General features: G+C 36.1%; 3 protein-coding genes and 2 long non-coding RNA genes across 7 annotated transcripts; 3 read left to right on the top strand and 2 right to left on the bottom strand.

The window, feature by feature from the left end:
• Positions 1-5,556: 5,556 nt before the first annotated feature.
• LOC107887253 (ectonucleotide pyrophosphatase/phosphodiesterase family member 1) lies at positions 5,557-7,474 on the top strand. The gene has a single exon (XM_016811443.2). The coding sequence runs from the start codon at positions 5,736-5,738 to the stop codon at positions 7,209-7,211; it is 1,476 nt and encodes a 491-aa protein (XP_016666932.1). The 5' UTR covers positions 5,557-5,735; the 3' UTR covers positions 7,212-7,474.
• A 2,104-nt stretch (positions 7,475-9,578) lies between these two features.
• On the bottom strand, positions 9,579-10,984 carry LOC107888174 (uncharacterized). The gene is made up of 3 exons (XR_001681307.2): positions 10,732-10,984; positions 10,590-10,631; positions 9,579-10,479 (listed from the first exon to the last, which is right to left on the bottom strand). It is a non-coding gene; the product is annotated as an uncharacterized lncRNA (long non-coding RNA).
• An 820-nt stretch (positions 10,985-11,804) lies between these two features.
• LOC107887256 (thioredoxin-like 2, chloroplastic) lies at positions 11,805-15,371 on the top strand. The gene is made up of 4 exons (XM_016811446.2): positions 11,805-12,290; positions 13,332-13,514; positions 14,321-14,485; positions 15,000-15,371. Exons 1-4 carry the CDS (start codon positions 12,072-12,074, stop codon positions 15,147-15,149), a joined length of 717 nt encoding a protein of 238 aa, XP_016666935.1. The 5' UTR covers positions 11,805-12,071; the 3' UTR covers positions 15,150-15,371.
• Positions 14,079-15,829, bottom strand: LOC107887258 (uncharacterized). Its single transcript, XR_001681095.2, has 3 exons — positions 15,033-15,829; positions 14,687-14,937; positions 14,079-14,558 (listed from the first exon to the last, which is right to left on the bottom strand). It is a non-coding gene; the product is annotated as an uncharacterized lncRNA (long non-coding RNA).
• LOC107887254 (uncharacterized) lies at positions 15,703-19,155 on the top strand. 3 transcript variants are annotated; one of them, XM_016811445.2, is made up of 9 exons: positions 15,766-15,982; positions 16,267-16,572; positions 16,662-16,729; positions 17,394-17,541; positions 17,619-17,699; positions 17,946-18,032; positions 18,228-18,313; positions 18,532-18,652; positions 18,917-19,155. In XM_016811445.2, the coding sequence occupies exons 2-9, from the start codon at positions 16,513-16,515 to the stop codon at positions 18,992-18,994; spliced, it is 729 nt and encodes a 242-aa protein (XP_016666934.1). In that variant the 5' UTR covers positions 15,766-15,982; positions 16,267-16,512; the 3' UTR covers positions 18,995-19,155. The 3 variants fall into 3 exon arrangements, with proteins under 3 accessions (XP_016666933.1, XP_040971203.1, XP_016666934.1); XM_016811444.2 differs by lacking the exon at positions 16,267-16,572 and having other exon boundaries at positions 15,703-15,982; XM_041115269.1 differs by lacking the exons at positions 16,267-16,572; positions 17,946-18,032 and having other exon boundaries at positions 15,713-15,982.
• Positions 19,156-19,205: the final 50 nt, after the last annotated feature.

Below are 19,205 nucleotides of genomic sequence, written 5' to 3'. Positions count from 1 at the left end.
GGAGTGACACTGCATACTTTACACACTCTTCAAGCGTGCACGATAGCTCATAAAATACCCTAATGGTATTTTTTAGCCAAAACTCTGCTCTCTTCGGGTCATCATCAATATTCACCCGAAATTCCTCGGCCCCTTACTTTTGTATTTTATCTACTATGGGTTTCTCCTTCTTAACCATATCCACTCCTTGCAGAGCTACAGGGGCATACTAAAAAATCGGAGGAGGTGGGGGAGGTGGAGTGTTCGGATTCGTATGAACAAACTTCGTGTACCAAGTGTCTTTCATATAGAGGTAAGCCTCTCTACCCTTTCCACCCTGACTCATTGTCACAGGCCTACTATCTACTCGCGCGGTCCTTTCAGCGGGAGTTGACGCATTACTTTTTATGTCATCCACCGTAGCTACATCACAATCCATTTACTATATATAAAAACACAATTTATCTCGTCAGGAGTCGTCACACTATCAATATACAATTATGGCATGTATAGCTAGACTCGTACTCATGCTAGGTTAGTCCTAGAATCGAATAAACCATAGCTCTGATACCACTAAATGTAACACTCCACACTCGAGCCCTACGCTAGGACAAAATATGAGGCATTACCATACTTAATCACATGCATACAATCATTTCGATATCATTAAGATTCGATCAAATTAAAAACTTTTCAAAACTTTGTCTAAACTCCTTAATATGGGTTTATGAGGCCCCAAACATCCATTGGAAACCATTCGGGACTAACCCAAGTCCTTTAACTAACTTTAGAAAAATAACTCTTGAAACAGAACACACGCCCGTGTGGAATGGCATACACCTGTGTGGTCATTATAACATGGTCGTGCTGATGGCCTGTGTGACACATACAGCCTAAGCATCTAAAGACACGCCAGTGTCCCATGCCCGTGTGAATTAAATTCTAAATTCGAACCTACAGGGGTTTTTATACGGCCTGACACACACCCGTGTCCATCACACGACCATGACATGCCCGTGTCTTAGCCCGTGTCTAAAAACCTTGACATTCTGTTTCTAACGTCAGCATCCAATTTAGGGCACACGCCCGTGGCCAAAGGCCATGTCCTCCACATGGCTGAGACACACGACCATGTCTCTGCACGTGTGTTTACTACCATGCATATTGACTTGCAAATTTTACGTGTAAGGGACACACGACCAAGCAACACACCCATGGGGCTGACTGTGTGTTACACACGACCTATACACAAGCCCGTGTGTCTACCCGTTTAGACAAAATAAGGCTATTTACCAAGCCTTTTTGCCACCCTTACTTGCACTAACCTACATAACATCTAACATGGCAAATCCACAAAACAATACAAGGTCTAATCAGCTAAACAAGGCATTATCTCATTCATGCAATTTGCTCATCCATGAAAATATCATCATTTGCATATGTCAATAATGAACATAAGCCATTATCCAAGGCTTTATACGAAATGAAGGGATTCATCCCAAACCAACACATTTGGCCAAAATAACATTGATATAAAACTCAAATGTCTAAGCCTTATACATGTATATTCAAAATAATAAAACCAACTATACCAAGTGCTTCGGTTAATAGTGTGATCGATGCCTCCGGCGTCCGATGATCCTTGAGGTAATTAGGCAGCACTATAAGAAAATGGAAAAGAGAGGGAGTAAGCATAAAGCTTAGTAAGTTGCATGCAAATAAATATAACAACAATTTTACCATTTATCATCATGCTTATAGTACAAAAGTAGGCATAAGCGCAACTTACTCATCACTATCTAATACAATTCACATAGCATATTGAGCTCACATCTCATACATTTCAAATAGGTATCTGTACCACTCATAACATGGTTATACTTTTCTTGTTTAACTTAAACTGTAACTCTTACCGTTGAACCATTTGGAATACTATCGGATATTCACTAAGCCTCAAACATAGGGTATAATACCGATGCCATGTCCCTGACATGGTCTTACACTGACTATCAAAATCGAGGCCGACGCCATGTCCCAGACATGGTTTTACACTAGCTCTCACATATCCGTACCGATGCCATGTCCCAGACATGGTCTTACACTGACACATCTTGTAGCCGATGCATGTCCCAGACATGTGTTACACTGGCTTACATCTCGAGGTCGATGCATGTCCTAGACATATCTTACACTAGCTCTCGTCTTAATGCCGATGCCATGTCCCAGACATGGTCTTACACTGGCTCTCATAATGTGGCCGATGCATGTTCCAGACATGTCTTACACTAGCACACAAATAACCCGAATGTCATGGTATGAATATTCGATTTATTTCTTAAGGTTCGAATGGGAGTCCTACTATTTCAATATTTATCATACATAATCATTTCCACAAACAAGCAATTTATGCTATATCAATTCAAACACATATAATAACCATGTAGTTGTATTATTTACATACAACTTACCTCGGTATACAAAATGTAGGCGACTAGTTCAGCTTAGTCCACTAACTTTGTTTTACCGCGGTCTAGTCCCGAATTTTGTAATTCTTAATCTAAAATGATAAAAATTCATTCATTTCATTAGCATATTAACCTAGACACTCAAAAATTTATAATTGGGCAAAATGACCATTTTGCCCCTTGACTTCCACAAAATTACCATTTTACCCCTAAGTCCGAAAATCGATTTTTATCATATTTTCTCACCAACCAAGCCTAGACGAATACTTTTTATACTAGAAGCAGCCCACAATTCTCATTACTACACACATGTAACATCTATTTCACAACTCATGCAAAATGGTCCCTAGTTAGGGTTTCCATGAAAACTACTTCACAAAAGTTGTTTATTTAACAATCATGATTCATTTTCTTCCATAAAATTTCAGAAATCAACATGTTTACCATCATGGAAAAACCCTAAACTTTCAACCATTTTTCAAAATAGTCCCCTTATTTGAAAGCTCATGCTATAAGGGGTCCAAAAATACAAAATCATCAAGAAAAACTATCAAAATCACTTACTTGTGAAGGTAAAGAGTGGCTGAAATTTTTCAAGCTTCCAAACCCCTAGTTTTTCTGGTATTTTCGGTGATGAAGAGGGTGAGAAAAAGATTATATCTTTTCGTCTTTATTTTACTTCATTTTGGTCAAATAAATTACCAAATTTCCACCTAACTTTGACTTTCTCTATCTTTTGTCTCCTATGGCAGCCATCACTTATCCGAGGCTCTATTTGCCTTTAAAGACCCCCAGTTTTGGTTCTCTAGCTATTTAAAACCCTTAGCTATCAAAATAGGATTTTTGCACTTTATATGATTTAGTCATTTTTCACAATTGGGCTTACAATCGCTAAAATTAATTCACCAAAATTTTCATGCACCTATATAATCATGTATAACACATAAAATAATATTAAAAATAATAAAATAGTGTCTCTAACTTGGGATTTATGGTCTCGAAACCACTGTTCTGGCTAAGCCCAAAATCGGGCTATTACATTAACCGTTTTTAATATGTGATCATTATCGTTAATCAAAGAATCCATTGAAATATCTGCAATTTAAAAAAAAAAGAGTTCAATTAGTTTGTTGCAAAAAACACATTTCGGTAATTAATTTGTATTTGGGCTTTTTTATCCCACTAATAGGAAAAATATTATTAAAATACAGAAATGTGATACCTTAACATGGAGTTACAAATAACACATTTCGATAATTAATTTCTGAGGTGGTTCATTTTAAATAATTATCAAATCACCTAAATGTAATACAATAAATATTACAATAAATATAGTACAATAATATCATTACAAAAATACTAAATAGTTTTGTCCACATCACATTTTTTGCTATACTATGCAGTATATAATAAACGTATTTATACTGATTCAGTAATTGACAAAATAAAAATATCTCATAAATTCCAACTCAATGATTCCATCTTTTACCTACAAAAAAAATGTTAAAATAACATAAACTATCCATAACAAAATAAACCTAATTGGACTATATGTTATTATTTGCATCTAATACTAAACCAAAAAAAAAAAAAACATGCCCATCAAAAAATATATCAGAAACATACCTACACACTTTCTTTCAAACAACCTTCCTTTCTTACAAAAGTAGTACCTTACAGAAATAATTTTAAAAAGAATCAAAATCTCAATAAATCAAAAACATTTGTCAAATAATTCAAATATAACAAAAAATAACATTTATAACCTATAAATCACAATAAACACTAAGCTAAACAAATAATTTATAAATACTAAAAATTACCTCTTTTGATCTTTTTTGTTAAGACCCTAAACAAAATCCTCTTTTGATATTTTTTTAAACCCCAAACAAAACCCTTTAATCCTTTTTTTAACCCTAAACAAAGCCCTCTAATCTCTTTTTTTCAAACCATGATCGAAACCCTTTAATCCCATTTTTTTATTCAAGCCTAAACTCTAACAAAACCCTTTTCTTCAAACCCTAAATCCCTAACTAACAGGGGCGAAGCCAAGGGGGCTGGCATGGGCCCCGGCTCCCCTAAAATGTAAAATTGCATTTTAGGCCTTGAAATTTTTTAAAAATTTTAAATTAATAGAGGTAAAATTGCACTTTGGCCCCCCTAAAATTAAAAAAATTCGATTTAGTCCTTTACAAATTATAAAAATATAAACTATAAAAAATTAAAATTTCATTCGGCTCCCTTAAAAAATTTTTCTGGCTTCGCCCCTGCTAACTAAATCCTTTTTTTGAGGTTCTCATTTCCTTTTCTTTTATCTTCTCATTCTTATTTCCTCTATTATGCTAATCTTCTCTTTTTCTTTCTTTTTTTCCTTCTCATTCTCTTCTCTTCAGAACTTTTTTTTTTTCACTTTGGGGGACCATGATTATAAGGTCCCCCAAACCATGAATTCACTATCGTCCTATCACCACGTAGCAGTAATAGCCGTGGGAGGAGTCAGGGTTGACATTGGTGCCGGCTATCAGGAGAGTTTCACCAGTGCCGCTTGACATACAGCCTTCAACATATTTTTTTCGATTTTCTTTTTTTTCCTTTTGTATTTGTTTTGTATTTGTATTCGGGTTCTGTAGTCAGGTATTTTGGTGCTGCCAATGAAAAAGGTTTAACCATTAAAAATTTATTTTTTAACTAATTACTAACAGTTGTTGAAAAATAAGGGTGATGTCGCCTCTACACCACCCTCTACCACCCCAAACATCCCATTTCCATAATTAATCGGGGTGGGATACTATTTTTGAACATTTAAATTTTTTTATATTATATATGTAAAAAAATTAATTTTTTATTTTTTATTTTTAACACGTGACAGCGTGTAATTGGATGATTTAAACCAAAAGGATAATTTAAATATAGTTGAGGAGACAAAAGAGGTATTCAACAATAATTTTACCACCATCACTCAAAGCGAGCCTCAATACTTGTCCTTGATCTACTAGGATTTTGGCAAAGTTTTAAATGTGGTTCTGTCAAACTTTACAAGGGGCCCACACCGAGCAGGTATTATTGGACTTATATAAATTATAATGCATCAGAGCCACACACGTGTTGACTTAGTTACTACTGGCTACCGTGAGATGATTACCACGTGACCGGAATATATTCTCAATAAAAGGCGTCGAAGTGGTTTGGTTTTCACTATGCCTCGTGTTTTATCTTCATTCAGCTTGACTCCATTGGTCCACTTCACCTTTGAATTTACCCAAACCGTGGAGAAGGGAGAAGAAAGAAAGTATGGGTTCTGCTTTGTTGAGTCAAACAAAGCCAATCCCAATCCCAACCCAAGAAGAAGATCCTTCAAGCCAATCCACAGCTCTCCTTTCTTTCAACACTGATTCTTGTTTAGATCCCTCAACTAAAGCATCCCCTTCCAGGCCCAGCACCACCATCATCTTCATTGCTTTAACACTCCTCGCTTGCATTGCTCTTTCCGCTGCCTTGGCCTTTGCTTTCCTCTTTTACTCTTCCTCCTCTCCATCATCTTCCTTTTCAGCTACACTTCACAACATTTCCCGTCCTCTGAAGAAACTGGAAAAGCCGGTGGTCATTTTGATTTCCTCTGATGGGTTTCGATTTGGGTACCAGTTCAAGACCTCAACACCAAACATCCACCGTTTGATTGCTAATGGGACTGAAGCTGAGACGGGTCTGATTCCTGTTTACCCGACTCTTACTTTTCCTAATCATTACTCTATCGTGACTGGCCTGTATCCTGCTTATCATGGTATTGTAAATAACCATTTTGTGGATCCTAAGACTGGTGAGGTTTTCAATATGCAAAGTCATGAGCCCAAGTGGTGGTTAGGTGAGCCACTTTGGGAGACTGTGGCCAATCATGGGTTAAAGGCTTCTACCTACTTTTGGCCTGGAAGTGAGGTAAAAAGGGGTTCTTGGGATTGTCCTAAAAACTTCTGCAGGTTCTATAATGGTTCTGTTCCTTTTGAGGATAGAGTTGATACTGTTTTAAGCTATTTTGATTTGCCTAGTAGTGAGATTCCTGTGTTTATGACAATGTATTTTGAGGATCCTGATCATCAGGGTCACCGGGTTGGACCTGATGACCCCGAGATTACTGAGGCTGTTGCTAGAATTGATGGTTTGATTGGGAGGTTGATTGATGGTTTAGAAAAAAGAGGGATTTTTGAGGATGTTACCATAATTATGGTTGGAGACCATGGGATGGTTGGTACATGTGATAAAAAGCTGATTTTCCTTGATGATTTGGCCCCTTGGATTAACATTCCAGTGGATTGGGTCCAGTATTATAGTCCGGTGCTTTCAATTCGACCACCTCCTGGTTATGCACCATCCGATGTTGTTGCAAAGATGAAAGAAGGATTGGAATCTGGGAGAGTTGATAATGGGAAGCATTTGAGGGTTTATCTTAAGGAGGAGCTACCTAGTCGACTGCATTACGCAGAAAGTGATTGGATTCCTCCCATAATAGGGCTGGTTGACGAGGGTTTTACAGTAGAGAAGAAAAGGACTAAGCATAAAGAGTGTGGAGGTGCACATGGGTATGACAATGCATTTTTCTCCATGAGGACCATTTTTATTGGTCATGGTCCTCAATTTGCAAGGGGAAAGAAGGTGCCGTCTTTTGAGAATGTTCAGATATATAACTTGGTAACTTCGATTCTCAAGTTAGAGGGTGCTCCTAATAATGGTTCTTCAGCATTTGCTGAGTCTGTTCTTTTGCCTAGTCAGTAATTTTATCTCCTAAGCATGTTCAGAGTGATCTTAGCTGCTGAAATATGGGAGTAGAAGTGGGCAAGATGTCAGCTGCAAAGCCAAATGATTTATCTGTTCATCATTGCAGATAATTGCAAATGATGTTAGTGAAATTTGGACCAGTTGATAGCATTGAGTTACAGATGTTTGTAGTTTGTATCTCCTCTAAATCCTTGGCTCCAACTTTGCGCTTACCTGAACTGCAGCATATCATCTGAAATTCATATTACTATTTTGTGCAATGCTCGTATTACTTCAAACTTACATTGTTAAAAACCAAAATATTCTGGCATTGTTCTCTCTGCTTTTGCTCCCTCCTTAGACAAGGCGTAGGTTGCTCATCCAATTTGGTGTCTTTTTCTAGCACCTGCTTTGGATCTTGGTATTTATAATAAATTGAAAACTTGTTATTTGAAGATAGTTTTTCAGTATATGCTTTCTTACCTGGATAAAAAATTGCATCATACATTTATGTTTTGTGGGATTAATTTTGTCTAAGATTCTTATAGCAAATGGATAAGGTTTTTAGAGTTTCGGGCTTAGGGATGATTTGCTTTATTCATTCTTGTTGAGGAAAAAAAGGGAGCATTGGGCTGTAAGATATTTGGAATCATGCAAACAAGGAGTACATAGTATTTGACATAGAAGTGGTTTCTTAAGATTTTTAAAGGCAAATATTGGAATCTTTGATTCTTATGGAATGCAATGTGTTTATCCTGCATGGTTGACTCTGCCATTCTTGTGAAGAATGAAGAAGGGTTGTGGTACTGATGTTTGTCCATGAAGGTTCTAGCATAGTTGGTCAGGGACATTTATAATGTTCTATGATTTATTGTTAAGTTCAGAGATTCATGAAACCAAAGTTTGATAAAATTTTCAGTTTTTCTATTCACTTGATCATTGTTACTCACACTGCATAAGTAGAATGACTTAGTTACACTCTCTAGGCTTACGTCTTTACTATCGATACACTCTCATCGGAACTTATGGAAGATATCAGAGAAATGCCGGTTTAGCATAAGATTAAAGAGTTTGAGAGTAAGTTTTCTTAGAGCAGTCCTGGTTCCACTTACATGCTTTTAGCATATGTTCGTGGCATTTCTTTTTCTGGTACTTTTAGGTGCATTTGTGCTGATATTCTTCTTAACCCAAATAAAATAAGATAATTTCTCTTTTTATCTATATAAATTTTTGTTGAAAGCATTGCATGAATCTGAGTCACGCTTAGAAATAAACTGGTCTGTTTGTTGATCATTTTCTTGGATAATTTATGAGCTTAAAGAAATGTCGAGCTTATTCATGGCAGCTTGAGGTAAGGTTTGAGTGTGGAAGAGAGGTAAAGGTTCACACGGGGGGCCTTCAGCATGATTTGGCAAAGTAACAGTAGGTTAAGTGTTTTGAGGATGAAGGGTTATTTATACCCTTCATGGTGGGATCCTCACCATAAAGGTGTCGTATGTGGGAGAGCTGCTAGCTGAGTCATGGAGGGCCCTCACCATGTGTATTTAGATGTGATTGGAGGATGCATTTTCCTGCTAAAGACTCACACACGAGTCTCAACGTGATAGGGGAAGAAGGGTAAAGTGTCTCTGCATGTAATACCTAGCTATCTCCAAGGGATCCAATTCTACTATAGTTAGGGTCATAGGTGGTAGGTGCTTGAGGAGCATCGAACCTTCTTTGTGTTTTGTTGAGGGGGCTTTCTTTTTTATGTCTTTGGATGTTCAAGCGAACTAGTTATAATAAGCGTAGCACATCTCCAAACGTGACAAGTTCTTTACAAGTTGAAACCAACTGTAAATTAATCTAATATTAATAACGAACCTATTTAAAATCACAGGTGAAGAGGACAGGTTAGCTAACACTGCCTTAGTTGTAAAAGAAAGTTGATTTTGGTGTACGTAATATTAATAACTAACCTATTTAAAATTCCCAAATATTTATATCGGTAATAAGCTGGTGCCAATTTATGACATTATGACAAGGGTCAGTCGACCTCAGCTGGTACCTACTTTTACACCAAAGCTGAGCCCCTGCCATCATCATTTCCTGGTGGAGGCCATGCATTTTATTTTGTCACATTTCTTAGAAAAAAAATGGTAAATTATACCAACAGTCACTCAACTTTAGGGTAACTAACAAAAATAGTCACTTAAGTTTCATTTTGGTCACCTAACTTTTGAAAAATAACAAAACAGTCAGTAACGTTATAAAAAAAAAGGTGACAAAACAATCACTAATTAACAGTTTCTATTAGTCTGAATAGAATTGCTAATGTGGCAAGTTAACTAGCTAATGTGGCTAGTTAACTTGCCACGTTGGATGAAGAAATTGAAAAAAAACTCTAAAAAAAGCATTTTAACAGTCATTGAATCTGGGAAGTCGATGACCATAGTTGCTTCTCAGAAAGGGTTTTACCCAGCCAAAAAGCCGATGACCATAGTTGCTTTTTAATGAAATTGAGATGAAATAAACATTGACCTATTAACATTTAAAGCATTTGCCCCTCCTTCAGGTTGGTCCTCTATGTCAATTTCTTGAGGAATGGGATTCCACTCCCAATTTACTTCAGCTGAAACATACAGCCACAATGTCTTACAACCACAACACCTAAAGTAGAAGTATCTTATAAGACCAAAACAAAAAGAAAAAGTAAATTTAGCAATGCATAGCCTCTTTCTCTGGTCTGTCGTAATCATCCAGCAAAAATTGTTCACTCACATGAACAGTTGCACTCTTATCAGCAATTATGCCTTTAAGTAAATTTATCCAAACCAGCTCCTTTTATGGCATTCCTAGAACCTGAGACTCCCCTCATTTTTACAATCTAATTTCACACTTGCATCAGGAACATCTCTTGTCACCTTAATAATCAAATCTCCTACTTTTTCTTCATGCAAAATTGAAGCAGAAGGGCCATTTAAAGCATTTTGATTGATTTCAATGATGTTCTTGATTGCGGCAATTGCTTAAAAACTAAAGTGTCAACAAATAAACTATGAAGTAGAAAAGCTTTCCTATCTTGTATTTGCCTCTCTTCTGCTGTTTTGCAAGGCATAGCTGCCAAAATTGCAAACTCTTTTGCCCATTGCCTATTGTCATGTTTACCATCTCTTCTTTGTCTACCTCCATTTCCTCCCCAATTTTCATCTTCCACCGGAAGTGGGGGAAAAACTGACGGATTATTCGCTACTACGAGAGGAACAACCCATGTATTTGCCCGAAAACCATAAGGAAGGTTGCCAAACTACAATTTTAAATACAAAAATGAAAAGAAAATAAAGCAAACGTGAGTTCCCAACCATATTCTTGTAATCCATATAAATGATGTAGCAACTCAATGAAGACTTTACATACTTTATTATGCTCAGTGAAAGCTTTCATAAGAGCCTTGTACGTCTGCAAGGTAAATTAGTGATCCTTGCCATAAATAAATCATATACACAAAAAAAATTCAAAGAAAAATGAAACATATTCAAGGAGATGCAATGGAGCTTACAACATCAAAAACCCTGCTAATCTGCTGCAGAAGAGTGACTAGAGAGTGACAGAGAAACGGTCGCTTTCTGGCTGGGTAAAACCCTTTCCGAGAAGCAACTATGGTCACTGGCTTCCTAGATTCAGTGACTGTTCTTCTTCTTCTTATCTGTTAAAAAGAGGGTTTTTTTAGGGTTTTTTTTCAATTTTTTCATCCAAGGTGGTCAGCTAGTTAACTTGTCACATCAGCGGTTTTGTTAAGACAATAACAGAATCTGTTAGTCAGTGACTGTTTTGTCACTTTTTTATAGCGTTAATGACTATTTTGTTATTTTTCAAAAGTTGGATGACTGAAATGAAATCTAAGTGATTATTTTGTTAGCTACCTTAAAGTTGAGTGACTGTTGTTGTAATTTAAAAAAAAATAAAAAAATCAAAGAGATTGTGGTGGTGCAATGAAATCTGGCCAAAAAAATCCCTTGAAGAAGGGACTGTTCCACGCTTTCCATCCTAGCAAGTTCCCACATTAATCTCGTCAAAGCTTGATATTTTCGAATCCCACTTTTTTCAGCTTGGAATTACCTTCTTCTGAGGTATAATGAGAAAAACTTCATAATATTAATAGTTTTGTTTTACTCTATTTTTGTTGATAAATACACTATAGATTCATTTATACATGTCTATATTATTTCAAACAAAAATTGACATGTAATTCTTTTTAGGAATAATATATTTGAAAAAGAAAATTATTTGTTAAAAAGTCTTTTATAACAATCCCCAAATTATATATATTTAAAAATAAAGTACTATGAGATATATTACAATGTTCTTTTACTTTTGAATAAACAAGTGATTAATGTTAGCTAACGTACAATGGGATATATTACCAGAGACATATTTAACACGAAATTAATGTTTAAAAATTAATTATTCTTAAAATTATATTATGAATAAACTATTCAAATTATGAGTGAAAAATAAAATTATGATGGCTAATTGTATCTCTAACTCAAAGGTGTAAGGAAAATGGAATCCATTAAATTCTAAATTTTAATTGACAGCTTAACAGCCCGACCAGTTAAAGGTCCTGAAGCCGAAACCAAGGAAATTATCAACGAAATTGCAACTAAAACACTTGTTTTGTAAACTACCCCAAAATATAGGAGGCTGTCTTTCCATTTGACTTTTTGCCTTAGTTTGACCTTCTCTTTCTCAATCTCCATGCTTTTTAACCCGAATAAATAAATAAATCCCACGAAAAGTTTCATAAACTTTAGTAACCTGAAAACATTATAAAGTACATCGAATCTTTCTTCCCTTTCAGTCACTCCCTGCTTTCCTTAAAGAATCTCTTTAGATTAGATGGCAGATGTTAATAGATTATCAGCATTATCGTTTCGTTCTTCTTCAGCTTCGTTGCTCACATCCTTTGCATCTACCTTGAACTCTCGACAACTGGGTCTTCCACCCAATTTTAATCCAGAAAGGAAAAGCTGTTCTTTGTCTTCTTCTTCTTCTCCTTCGGTTGCTGGTGTTTCTAGCCTTCCTCCGACTTCCAGGAAACAATTGCTGTCTTTCAAGGTAAAGGGATTTGCTTTTTTGTTCTGGTTTTTTTTTTGTTTTATTTCTATTCATCAGTCAAATTATGAGTACCCATTTGTTTGTTTTTGCATTTTTTGTATGAAAATTAGGAGAATAATGCACCGTTTCCCTCATTTGAGTTTTGCCTTTTTTTTTTTGTATGAGAACCTATTCGTTTTGATTCTATTGGTCATAGAAGCCTTATTTTAATTTGGATCTTGTTCTTTTATTTATTTATTTCTTGCTTACCACTGTTCTTTAATGAGTTTGGGCTAATCTATTGGCCCTTTCTCTAGGCTATTATAGATTAACAAACTCTATGCTCTACTGCAACTACAATTTTCAGCTTAGGGATTGTGTACAGACTACAGAGCGCCTAAACTTTCTTACAATGATTTCTTTGAATCCTGTCTCAACTGGATCAAGACATAGAGTTTTGGTTACCAGTTCTCATCTGTGCCATATTACATGCCTTAAGATCTATCAGCTTACTGATGCTTATACACCTGGTTTTTGTGGGTCTCTAAGGGAGTTTTCTAAATTCATTTCATCATCCCTGTGTATTCTATTTATTGTCAGTTCCTTTTTTACCAGAACATGGTTTTCGGGATGATGATATTTTCTGGCACATTAACTTGGTAGTGATCAGTATCTACCATTTTATGGGGGTAAGTATGTTGAATTCCGAAGTTCTGTGCTGAAATCTCTTGCAATTTAGTTACACAGTTGCACTTGATTTGGACTTCTTATCACTTATGGCTGATAGCATTCTCACTTATTTATTGTTATTATGAATTGCATGAGGGTGAAACATGTTAAAAGATTTAAGCACGAAAACTTCTCCAGCATTTATGGCTTCTTCTTGTCATTCATGGCTGATAGCATTAACTTGTGGTGACTTGAGTCAGTCTTACTGTTAATTATGTATGAAATGTTTTCCTGCACTGGACTTTACTGGATTTCTTGATACTATTTGGAGAAACTATTGATTTGTTTCCTGCCGATGAGATTTAGAACCATTAACCAAGTTTCTTATTACAGGTTCATGCAACTATCACCGAAACAAACCAGCCGAAATGGTGGGAAAGGAATGCAGGACCAAATATGATTGACATTCACTCCACTCAAGAATTTTTGAGTGCCTTAAGTGAAGCTGGAGACAGATTAGTTATTGTTGAATTTTATGGAACTTGGTGTGCTTCTTGCAAAGCTCTATTTCCTAAGGTAACTAATGCCTTTCTTGACCTCTATTCAGGTTTTGTAATACTTGAAAGATCAAAATAAACTTTTAGTCCCTATTAATTCTATTTGATTTTTGCGTTGGAAGTGCTTTAGGTATATCTCGTATAATATAGTGTTATTCTTATTCCAATAACATGATGAAAAATAGATAATGACTCTGAGTTGCCAAGTGGTTATTGGTTATGCTGAGTTTCACCTGGTCTTGGCAATTTGTATAGAAGTTGACATTTGTTAAGGTGGTCTAGATGACATGACGATCAATGGAGGGTTCAGTTGTTCTCTGATATAACGGCCATCCTTCTTTATCAGGAAATATTGGCACAGGGTCTTTCTTTATGAAATGAAAATATGCAATCAAAAAGCTAACTGGAGCAGCATAAAGCCTTCGATGAAATTCATAATCTCTTAGTGTGAGATATCCATGAAATGCAATGGATTTTCAGATTAAATAACTGGAAAAGAGGGAGCATGTGTGGTGGGAGCATGCTTTCCAGCAACTACTGCTTGTTGAGACTAATATAATTTAGTCATTTCGATGTAACCAAATAATAAAACTGATGCTTGCACTATCTACTCATCTTGTTTGACCGAGCAAAAGCTTTTCAGTTCATTGCATACATCTACTCAACAATGCATCTGATAACAGTTTCTCAAATCAGGCTAATAGCTGTGCTCTTTAAGTAATTAATGTTTGAAGCATTTAATGTTATCCACTTTTTGAAATAGCTGATGTTGTTTCTGAATTATGGTGAGTTTTTCCTGATGTTGCCTTTTGATGAATCTGGCAGCTCTGCAGGACAGCCCAAGAAAACCCTGAAATTTTGTTCCTCAAAGTCAATTTTGATGAGAATAAGCCTATGTGTAAAAGTTTGAATGTGAAGGTGCTTCCTTATTTCCACTTCTACCGGGGTGCACATGGTCAACTGGAATCATTTTCTTGTTCGCTAGCCAAGGTTTGTATTTTATCCCCTCCGAGCCCATGGTCATGTTTGCACTTGTATAAGTTAACTGTTCTCCACTTGAGTGCTGGGAAATGGAATAGAAAGGGGGAAAAAAAGAAGTTAGCCATAGAATAATCATAGGAAAATTTAGCCCAACATTAGACCACTGTCCTTGAAAAGAGGTTGATGCATTGAAATCTGGTTCTAGAATACCTTGCTTGCTCGACCATAGGTGCACCATCAGAAGAATCTCTCAGCATACTGTAACTTGCTTGAAATGCTGCATGTTAGAATAATGATTCCTTTTTTCCCTCTTTCTGGTGGTGGTTATTTGGTTAAGTGAATAGGAAGAGAAATATTCAAGGTGGAAGGACAACCATAAGGGGATTCGTACTAGAAGACTCTTCTTTATGCATATTTAGGCTTCTGACTTGCATGTATAGATGACCAATTTTCTTATGCAACTGCATCATTTAAAGAAATATTCAAAATAAAATGATTAGCTGCTTTTCCTTATCATATGCAGTTTCAGAAAATAAAGGATGCTATCAAAACTCACAGACAACCGCATTGCCACATTGGTCCGTCAAAGGCGGTCAGAGACCTGAATCTCGAATCTGTATCTGCACCAATTGAGAAGCCAGCCGTGTTAACCCAAACAAGCGATTCTTTATAAAGCTTGTGTCTCCACATGTGCATGTCCACTTATATTGCACATCCAGTCGACACTCATTTTCAGCTGATCTTAATAGTATTCCTGTATATTGGCATTTTTCTGTGTAAAAGAATACTCAAGTAGGAATTCGTAGCTTTGCAGCATTCTTTTTCATTCTTATTCTGCCTGTTATATATGTAACCTCCAAAGTCAAGTGGAAATCAAATTCCCATGTTTCTGAAATCTGAATCATCCTTACCTTTTTTCTCCCTCGAACTCTATCCGTACAATATAAGAAATTCGATGTCTTAAAATGGGATGTATGCGGCTTTCACAAAGTAGATCAAACCTAGCAGCCATTGTAATGAAGTGAAGAAATCGTGGACCTTGGAAACAATAGATGACGAGTAAGATATCCACGTAAACCCAATCTGAATCACTAATATTAAGATAAGATATCAAAGTATACAGACTACACCCACAACAGATCTGACGGTTGTCAATGCCCCACGTGCCTGATATCATATCCCAGGTAGCATCATATAAAAGTACAAACCTATATATACGATGGGGTGACATCAAACATGGCAATCCTCGGACTTCAACTGCAACAAAGGTTTCCCGTCTTGACTGGTGTTTGTTATTCTCGCTTAATTTCCGCTACAATTCATGCTCCGGCTGTTGCTTCTGTCTCTAGTCTTTCGTGTAAGCTAAAAAAATGGAACAATGGTGGTAGGCTGCCACGTAGACTGGTGGTAGGCTTAGGGGCTTCATTTTGGGCTCAGTACATGAACATGGCCAGCAATAGCAAATCTTTTATTGCTTCTGCAAGGCTAAATGGTGCTGTTGAACAGGTTTATTTTCCAATTGATTATTATTTCTTTTTTCTTCCATTTGTTTCCTGGGTTTTTTTTTTCATTAATAGCTTGTGGGTTATTTAAATTTTATAGGCAATTTATAAGCTTTTGAAAATGGGTTTGTATCAAAATGGAAGAAAAGAACCTCCTAACTCATTAGTTGATGCTTGACCATAATAAAGATTAAGTTCATTGGATTGTATAGTTGATTAATTCTTGGCCTATAATAAAATAAAATTTTGCACTTCATTTATTTATTATTCTTCATGAAAATTGTATAGGCGGGTAGGCAACAAATCTTATAGGCCTTTAGTTCTTCAGTTCAGCACCAAAGGCTTAAAAGGTATATACTTTGATATGAAGCAATTGCGTCGGATTCACTGAGAATGAACGTAATGATGCATACAAGTTCTTAAATCAGATATGACTTTGAGCTGAGTTCCCGAACCCCAATTAGGTCCTGCAATGCAATTGGTAGCAGTGAATGGTTTCATGCGCTCGAATTCACAAGTAAAAACAGCTAACCTATGAATCGAAGTGCTTGGTGGAGTTTAATAGCCTCTTCTGTTTCTTGCTTTCCAGTTCATGTATGCTTTTAGTTACTTTCTGGAGTTCTCATCATTCTACCATTGTCCTAATTCTATAGTTCACCAAATCTCCTTGCTTGGCTTCACAGGCATTGCAGAATGTGGAATGGCCAGAGCAGTTCCCCTTCAAGGACGAGGATTTCCAACGCTTCAATGAGTAAATAATCCAAACTACATCTTGCTGTTTAAATTGAACTCTTATGTTAAATTTCGGCTTTCCTTGAGGTTGTTCATCTCATTTTGTTCCTGCTTTGGTTATTCCTTGCATTTATATCCTTGTTGCTGCTTCGTACTGACCATCTTCTTGATGATTATTCACATTTGGGATTTCTGGTCGGAATTTGGAGAAGTAAATTTTCAAGCATCTTTCGTCAGTTATAGAAGAACGAGACTTGCGAAAGTGCAAGATGTTAGGCAAAACTCTTTGTTCTAACTTAAACAAAGTAACAAGATTAAAACACGAGTCTGTGGAATCTATTATTTCTCAAAGACTAGGGGCTTTATGTTTCAATCAAGCAGTCCAAACTTGTTACCTGTATCGCATATAATTTCCTCTAGATTTTGCCATATAAAATAGGAAAAAAGAAGTTGATTAGTAACGCTAAACAAACAGGAAATCTCTCAGCACTCCATACCTATCCTTGCATAAATCATCCAATATTATACTGATTAAAGGATTTAATGCTTCAGCGAGTGGTTCAATCTAGCAGATATCATTTAGCTGAAAGTTTGCACTTTGCTTCAATAATTTCCAAGTTTTATCCTCAATGTTAAGCATATTGATGAGTTTCAGATTTTCATAGCTTTAATTCACCTTTCAGAACACCAGATTCATTGTTCTATGAAGCTCCACGCTTTGTTACACATATTGATGATGCAGCCATTGCCGCACTTACTAAATACTACTCAGAGGTTTTCCCTCCCAGCAATACTCCTGGAGTGAGCATCTTGGATATGTGCAGTAGTTGGGTAAGACATTCTTGATGTTGAGATCACCCTCTTCCTCTATCGCATTCTCATGATGCTGTTCTCGATTTTATGTTTAGGTCAGTCATTTTCCAAAAGGATACAAGCAAGAACGGGTAGTTGGAATGGGTATGAATGAGGAAGAGCTTAAGCGGAACCCTGTGAGTACAATATTTCTTCTCACTTTTTTACTGGTTGGATTATAAGCTGGTCATCAAAATGCTGCTACACAATGGTGATTTTAGCAACAACTTGAATGATATAGTTACTTTAATCTATTAATGAGTTCTACTAAAATAATAGTATTAAGTTCTAGAAATCATTATCTGTGTGAGTTCATGAGTACAACTGAAGTATGACACTGCAGCTGTTCATGACATTATTACCTTAAATAATTGTCTTTGTAGGTTCTAACAGAATATGTTGTGCAAGACTTAAATTTGAAACCTAAGCTTCCCTTTGAAGATAATTCCTTTGATGTCATTACCAATGTGGTGGGTGTTTTTTCTCCTCTCTTCCATAACTCCTCTCCTTTTGCATTAGTTATTCCTTTCCCTCTTCTCTTTGTTTTTCCATTTTAGATGAAATGAAAGATACTTGAGGATATTTTTGCACTTCCTCTCTGAAAGCTATGCTTTAATGACCTATCTTTGTGTTAAGTATGGCGTTTTAAGAATGTAATCTTGTAGGTCAGTGTTGATTATCTAACAAAGCCTCTTGATGTTTTCAAAGAGATGTGCCGGATTCTTAAGCCTGGTGGATTGGCTATAATGAGGTGAACTTTTCATCTACTTCTAACTAATCGTTGCATCCAAGCTTAAGATCAAACTTCGTTCTACTTTTCTTTCTATTCCTTGTTGACTCTATAACCTGCATGATTTTTTTTTCCCTTGGCTTATGTTTCTCATTCCTATTACATCTTCCATTTCTTTGTTCAACCATTTTTATTTTATACACTTCTTTGAACTTAAACGTGACTCATTTCCAAAGCAGTTTTTCAAATCGCTGCTTTTGGACAAAAGCAATCTCTATATGGACATCCACTGGTGACACCGATCATGCTTTGATTGTTGGGTCATATTTCCATTATGCTGGCGGATTTGAACCTCCTCAGGTAAACAGTATTTAATATTTTGTCTCATAATAGGCTCTTCACTCCTCAAGTGTTTCTTGGACAACCATTAGCCGGCAATCTCTTAACTCTATATACGCTGTTGCAAATATTTTAAGATAAGCCCCAAAGTTTCCAAATGGAAACTAGGCGTTGCCAGTCTGCATTGATGTGAATACGTGCATTATGAATATATCCAATTTAAAAGCATCCAAGTTTATGGTGGACATTAATCTGAGCCTAAAAGAAATTCATTTTTGTCTACAGGCTGTTGATATATCTCCTAATCCAGGACGCTCAGATCCTATGTACATTGTTTTCTCTAGGAAGCTTTCTACTGCTTAAGAAGCTATCACTATCAGTCTGAAGATTATGAGGATTTTCTTCCTATCAATGAGTTTTCTTTTTTGCACAAATCCAAGAACCTTATAGTCGTGAAGGAGTTCATAAATTTGAAATTGTATTCTCGTTTTCATTAATTACAGTGTAATAAGCACCCTTCCTCACTGTCCATGCATTTTCTAGATATAAGAACCATAACATTGGAATACATACA

The sequence above is a fragment of the Gossypium hirsutum genome, chromosome A06 (genome assembly GCF_007990345.1).
Source record: "Gossypium hirsutum isolate 1008001.06 chromosome A06, Gossypium_hirsutum_v2.1, whole genome shotgun sequence".
In the NCBI taxonomy this organism is placed as follows: domain Eukaryota; kingdom Viridiplantae; phylum Streptophyta; class Magnoliopsida; order Malvales; family Malvaceae; genus Gossypium; species Gossypium hirsutum.
The sequence above is the reverse complement of the archived record's forward strand: the minus strand, read 5'-3'. Positions and strand labels throughout refer to the sequence as shown.

What these genes read in the sequence shown, in the direction of transcription:
- LOC107887253 (XM_016811443.2), top strand. Translation starts at nt 5,736, where the DNA reads ATGGGTTCTGCTTTGTTGAGTCAAACAAAGCCAATCCCAATCCCAACC.
- LOC107887256 (XM_016811446.2), top strand. Translation starts at nt 12,072, where the DNA reads ATGGCAGATGTTAATAGATTATCAGCATTATCGTTTCGTTCTTCTTCA. An exon ending in AACAATTGCTGTCTTTCAAG is followed by an intron (nt 12,291 to 13,331) that starts GTAAAGGGATTT and finishes TTCTTATTACAG; the next exon opens with GTTCATGCAACTATCACCGA. An exon ending in TTTCTTGTTCGCTAGCCAAG is followed by an intron (nt 14,486 to 14,999) that starts GTTTGTATTTTA and finishes TATCATATGCAG; the next exon opens with TTTCAGAAAATAAAGGATGC.
- LOC107887254 (XM_016811444.2), top strand. Translation starts at nt 15,713, where the DNA reads ATGGCAATCCTCGGACTTCAACTGCAACAAAGGTTTCCCGTCTTGACT. An exon ending in GGTGGATTGGCTATAATGAG is followed by an intron (nt 18,314 to 18,531) that starts GTGAACTTTTCA and finishes TTTCCAAAGCAG; the next exon opens with TTTTTCAAATCGCTGCTTTT. An exon ending in GCGGATTTGAACCTCCTCAG is followed by an intron (nt 18,653 to 18,916) that starts GTAAACAGTATT and finishes TTTTGTCTACAG; the next exon opens with GCTGTTGATATATCTCCTAA.